The sequence below is a fragment of the Antrostomus carolinensis genome, unplaced genomic scaffold (genome assembly GCF_000700745.2).
Source record: "Antrostomus carolinensis isolate BGI_N321 unplaced genomic scaffold, ASM70074v2 scaffold3337, whole genome shotgun sequence".
Classification (NCBI taxonomy): domain Eukaryota; kingdom Metazoa; phylum Chordata; class Aves; order Caprimulgiformes; family Caprimulgidae; genus Antrostomus; species Antrostomus carolinensis.
The window spans coordinates 6,157-12,533 of record NW_010329318.1 but is presented as its reverse complement, the minus strand read 5'-3'; the positions used below and the strand labels follow the sequence as shown (position 1 = coordinate 12,533).

At 41.1% G+C, this 6,377-nt stretch overlaps 1 protein-coding gene across 1 annotated transcript in view; it reads right to left on the bottom strand.

The window, feature by feature from the left end:
* Window positions 1-3,291, bottom strand: part of OTOR (otoraplin) — a 4,460-nt gene extending 1,169 nt beyond the window's left edge. The window contains exons 1-3 of the mRNA XM_010172499.1: window positions 3,163-3,291; window positions 2,558-2,697; window positions 1,857-1,967 (exon numbers count right to left, since the gene is read on the bottom strand). Of these exons, the coding sequence (XP_010170801.1) occupies window positions 1,857-1,967; window positions 2,558-2,697; window positions 3,163-3,286 (375 nt within the window). The 5' untranslated portion in view covers window positions 3,287-3,291. The remainder of the gene's footprint in view (window positions 1-1,856; window positions 1,968-2,557; window positions 2,698-3,162) is intronic.
* Window positions 3,292-6,377: the final 3,086 nt, after the last annotated feature.

Here is a 6,377-nt window from a genome sequence, read left to right as displayed (position 1 = left end):
CCCCCCCCCCCAATACTTTTCCTCATCAAGTTCCCTATCAGTTGCTCTCCATGCAAAGCCATTGGTGTGCTTTGCAGGGGCAGATGCTGCATGCTGATTCACTGTTAAGCTTTGGGCATCATCAGGTCCCCTCATACAAAGGGCAACCCCTTCCCAAGAGAACCCATCTTAACACCAACATCGGGCTTTCAGGTGCAAGGCCAAAACACTGCTGGTGGCTTAGGGGAAGGTTACAGAGCTGTGAGCAAGAGAGTGGCTTCTGTCTCACAGATGGAAGGCTGGTGGCATTAGAAGCACCTTATGTCAGTGTGCAATGCTAGTTGTGTATAGAAGAGCAGCTTTAAGGGACCCTTCTGGAGCAAGCAGCATGCCCATACACAGGTTGGTCAAGATGGGCTGTAGACCATTTTAAATGTGAACTTAGAAATCTGAGTCAGATCCTCAAGGTCACATTTGCAACATACGACTGAGAGCAATAGAATGAAGAGAATATATCTGTATCACCCATTGTTTTCATTGCAAAGCTCCTGTGTAGCAAGAATGTGAAGTAAGGATGAAATGACTGTGAAGGTTGTCTCGCTATTTTGCAAAATAATATTACTTTCCATTTAAAGTTCTGTGTTGCAGCCTGACCACAGCCCATTCTGGACCCCGAGCCAGCCTGCAGGCTAAGGCACCACTCTGACCTACCTCTGCTTCCACTTCAGCTTGCCATGCAGCAGACTGGCTGTCCTATTGGTGAGAATAGAGTTTAGGAACGTGTTTTAGTCGTTCTTTCATGCTCTGTGACTAATTAATTGCTGCAATGCTCCTGGGCCAAATTCAGAATGACCTAATGTAGCGTCAAGAAAAGCAATCACTTATCTGAGATTCGCATTTCCTCAAATAAAGCTTGTCTGACACATCATAATGCAAATCCTAGCAACTATTAACACGAAACAAAGTTTTTTCTTTCACTTATTTCCTCTGTGTTAATGAAACTCATCTAGTACTCTGGACCTAGGATTAAAGATGCCATATAGGATTTCAAGATTGAAGCACTAATTGTTGCATTTTCCCACACACTTCAAAACAGCATAGAGCTAAATATTCAATACTGATGAAGGTAATTACTGGAAACATTCCACTCATTAAGCATAGAAATAAGCTACCAATAACTGTTGGTTGTAAGCCAAACCCCAGCCTCTGAGAATGGACCCTCCTCTTTCACTCCTCTGTGAAGTGTTTCAGATCTCCGGTAACATTCAGAGATGTCTGGTGTATGAGACACTACTGTAGAGAATCGGGGACAATCACCTTCTTAGAAATATGGTCTATTTACTCACAAAACATCAACGTGTTTCCAATAGCTTTGCAATTCCACTTTTTGATAGACATACCAATAACTTTGAAAGCACGCCTGCTTTCTCATGAAGAGAGGTAAATCAGAAGCCCTCTATCACCATGTCCATCTATATATACAATTAACGGAAAGTACGCTTGTATGCGTTGCTGAAGTACACAGTACAATAACCAGACTCTCAAAAAATAAAAAAGCAAGCTTCTTGCAATGTTTTGCAAATGGTTTGGGGAAAACTGATGTAGCCTTGAAGGAACACTATTCAAATCAATAGAACTCTGATCAGGATCAAGCCCTTAACGCAGCATTGGTAATTCCTGTAATACCAGAGCGTTATGTGAGGGATTTTATCAACGCTATTTGTCTGTATAAAGGTCTGAAGATTGGATTCCCAGAGCATCTGTGGTATGCTACAATCAACTGCCACAACTATGATTTTGTTCTTTTTTTTTTGCAAATTAGCTTTACACAGCCAAGTATAATTATATAACCAGCTGGGCTTTTGCTAATTCCTTACCGTTGTAGGAAGAGTCTTATTTGCTTCTTGATAGACATGTTGTTCTGAGACTAAACTGCTAGGGAAATAACCAACTGTCCCCATATGGTCTTCATACTGTTCTCCATAAACCTTCAAGCAAGGAGATGTATAATTAGGTACCTTAAAACAGTCCTCATCTGGTCTGAGCTAGTTCATAATTGAGTCAAAAGCAGTTCCTAACAGTGTTCCTTACTCTGGTTTTAGATTTCCTAGCTTCCAGTTAGCTGGCACATGAAACGAACCATTAACACAAGTTCTGATACAGGCACACATTTTTTGGAGTTAATTAATACCGCCTATAGTTTATCTGGATTTTTTTTTTTTTTATATAAATGCAGCTAATATTTATCTTTGCTTCCTTTAAATTTAAGTGTTTTATGACCAACTGTGATAAAAACTTTCTCCTCCAGTTTCAGCAAACAGCCATAGAAAAGAACTGTTGAGCCCTTCTGTTAAGGTTCAATTCGTATTTACCACACACTTATTGAAGATATTTCATTAAAAAAAAATAAAATTAAATGCCTCAAGACTCCTCAATCACTTTAAGTTCAAACATTCACTTTGAAAACTAAGTTGCTGCTTTAAAACCCACAATAGCTCAGCATTAGCATCCGTTTCCTGACAGAAACGCATGTGAATCTACTTAAAGTTTGCTCATATACACAAGAATCTAGTCTTACACTTCCAGCCCAGAATTCTCCAGAGTCTTTTTCTTTCACTAGTTTTGAGTAAATATAAATCAACTGCCCTTTTTTAATATTAATGAATCTGCAGTCTGGAGCATTATAATCCTCTTCTGCTCTGGCAAGGGAAATGGTGTCTAGGAAAAAAAAGAAAGAATGAGGTGGATGAATTTAAATATATATATACACTTTTAGAGAGAGAAATATATGTGTGTGTTCATGCACACGTGTAAAACTATTTCTACAGACAAAAGTCTCTTATCCTGAAATTAATAAAAGCCTTCAAGAATTTGTCCTGCTCATTTTTCTGTTCTCCAGGAAGCAAAATACCATCTTCAGAATGGGCCATTTCATCATAGTGGAAGTTACAATTCTTGCTACACTTACCGTTCATTTGAGTGAAAAATGTCCCTTACAAAATGCTTTTTGCAGTGACACTGCATGTGACATTCCACATAAACCCCCCCACTTTGCTTTTGAAGTTGACAAACCAATGCAAACAGAGCTAAATAAGCAGAGTAGTTTTCCCTCACACTACCGCATCCACTCCACAGTCATTTTTGAGACTATTTTGCCCTCAAAATTAAAGCAAAATTACTTACAGACGCAGTCATCATCAGCACACAGCTTCTTGCTGGCAAGCTTGTCCATAAAAATTCCAGTTACAAAAGGCCGTGTTAATCCAAGACACAAAAGTAAAACAACCAAATACAGACGTTGTGTCATTTTTCCTTGCTGCAGTGCTTGCCGAATGCACGCAGGGTCCGGCGATCCCTGTCTTTTATGGAAGAAGCAGACACCTGGACAAACATGCCGGGCCAATGGGAAGCGCTGGGGGCAACATTCCACCCCACCAGAGGAGCCTCAGGCAGGAAGACAACCTCAGGGTCCATTGGGGAAACTGAATCCCTTCCCAAAGCCATTCCCCATTAACAGTTCAATCAGCAACCGAATCATTTAAACCTTTTAAGCCTTCCTGTAGTTGTCCATAGTCTTAATCTTACCTCAAGCAAAGCTTGAGAGGGAAAATTAAGTCAGGCTCTGGTAAGCAGCAAAGGAAATTACATCTTTCCAAATCCTCAAGTTCTTCCTTTTCACAAATGCTCACTGACAAGTATAATCTTCCCTGGACCGTAAACCCCACCGTGGCAGAGCCTCCCCTGTTACAGTCTACAGAAAGGACCTGCTAGGATCCTGACACACGGACACAAATGTAAACAAACCATCAGGGATTTGAAAGTAAAAAGATTTTGCAGGTCAGCAACTTGGATTTGAAGTCTAAAAGGTTCAAGCAACATAGACTTATCTAGACAAGATCCCTTCCTCGGGGAGATGAAGTCAAGAGCAGAACACACAGGTTACACCAGGACAGCAACCATGTCACTTTTATTTACATAGCTGAGCTCAGCTGAGATTTTGCTGGTGCAAGATGCTGAACAACGTCACAGGCTCAAAAGGTCCTCTTCATGCCTTGGAGAGGACATCTAAAATTTATCTAACTTGCCAAAATCTTGCCCTAGCATACATCAGGTGGGACTTGTAGGGAGTACTTTAATTAAAATAGTTGTGTGCACAGGCACAGAAGGAACAACCACTGGAGTTACTGCACTGTAAGCAATTCACACCACAGCTGCCAGGCTACAAAAGGCTGATCTGGATCAGTCCTTAAAGCGACTAAGAGGAAGTTTGAGAATTCCCAAAAGAGCACAGTGGAGAACCAGTGCTACCTGATTCACAAGGAGGCCTGCAGAGCTGCTGGCTGCACCAGCTTTCAGTCCACAAGCACAACAGTGGAAGCTGTCAACCATCACCCAAAATACCACACTCTCTTTTAAAGAAAGAGCATCTTGCAGTTTCTAGCATCACCCTTCTATTACAGCTGACTTCACCACGTTCTCCTCTTACCTTCCAGCACATTACTTCTTCCTCCAGCTTCCTGTACTAGTGTCTAACTTCCTTTGCAGACAGCTCCACACAGAATTTTCTAAGGGACTAAAGGTGAAGAGCAGTGGTATGCAATGCTAGTCTCTAGCGGGATGCAAGGATGGCATAAATAATACCTATAAAATTATGACTGCAGAAGGAAAAACGTAAGGTTCAGGATAGAACAACACAGTCACTTTTGCTCTCTTACAGGCACATTGAAATTATTTTTACTTGTAAATATTAGAATACTTGTGAAATCACACAAAAAAAAATCACTAAAAAGAATGAAAAAATACACATATGACAGTAACCAAGATGACACTGGAAGGGGCATCATCTTGTAATGTATTCTGGGAGCAAATAAAAGATTTTTCAGACCTTGTGCAAAAGAGGTGCTTCATGTAGCTATTTTTATGCTTACAGATGCACTGAAACATGGCACTTGCTCAGAAATCGAGTGGATATGCCAGAACTACCATATAGAATATACACCAAGAAGTATTCCAAGATTTTATAAAAGCAGTCACGTTTCCCCAAAGGTACAGCACTTTGTCCAAAGAACAGTTTTAACTCAGATTTCAATTGTTTTGGAACACAGAATGGTGAGGGTTGGAAGGGACCTCAGGAGATCATCCACTCCCAACTCCCCTGCCAAAGCAGGTTCCCTACATCAGGTTGTACAGAAAAGCATCCAGGCGGGTTTGGAATCTCTCTGGAGATGGAGACTCCACAACCTCTCTGGGCAGCCTGTCCCAGGGCTCCAACACCCTCCGTCACAGTAAAGAAGTTTTTCCTTAAGTTAATATGGAAAAACTGCACAACACAAACAGCAGATGCTCTGCAGCTACAGCTGAGGCCACACAACACAGGGGCTGCACCGAGCCACGGTCATAGAGAAAAGGTTACAGCCTCCAGCATCCTTCCACGCGCCCACGTTGACCAAAATGCCTTGGAAACAGAAAAACCCTCAACACCTGTGATGTAGTTACAAGAGAGAACATTCTGCATAGTTACACCAGCTGCTCTTAATACTTTTAAAGGAAATCACACTGGCTCTCTCCCATTACTTCTTTGCCTGAAATGGTAGTTAGGGACCTCACAGAGAAAGTGTTGAAGTGAGGAATGGCGCAACACGGACAAGCATGAACATGTTGTGTGAACGCTTCCTCTCAAACATAAATCTTCAAGGGCCTGATTGCAACCCTCCCAGCCAACACCACGCAACAACTACTGCAAGATTCACAAAAGTATAACAATATTTTAAGTAAAACTCATTATTCTCTTAACTTAAAACATCTTTCTAGGTCTTCCATCATGTGACCAGAACACTTTTGAAGTGATTTTTGCACCCAAATATTTAGAACAATCACAACTCACAATACTACACCTGATTACTTCACTGCATTCGGTGTATTTCATGTCATACAAGACCTGTAAAGGTTTTTCACAAATGGAGGAAAAAAAACCCAACAACCAAACACCAAAACCCCCAAACCCAGAAACATTAGGACATGTACTTCGGAAAAAGCTGCCTAAAAAGCATCAGGGTCCTCTGCATTGTCTTTGTAAAGAGCCACAAAGCTCTTCCTAAACCATTTATTAAAATCATTGGTTAATAGGGCTGGGAAGAGCAGAAAAGACAACAGAAACTTATGTTTCTTCGGTGGACTTGCTTCTACTACCAGCCATCATTAGAAAGACAAAACCAAGTTGAACAACAGTGCTGACAAATTGTGATCAATTTCAACCCATACCTGTCAAAAACCCCACTAACGATCATTTTTCTTAAGTGACAAAATTATTCTTGCTGAAAAGCAGCTGTCCCCTTGATAACGAGGCTGAAGATGGAGTGTTGCATTTATTCAGAATATGCTGGCATTTCACATTCCTG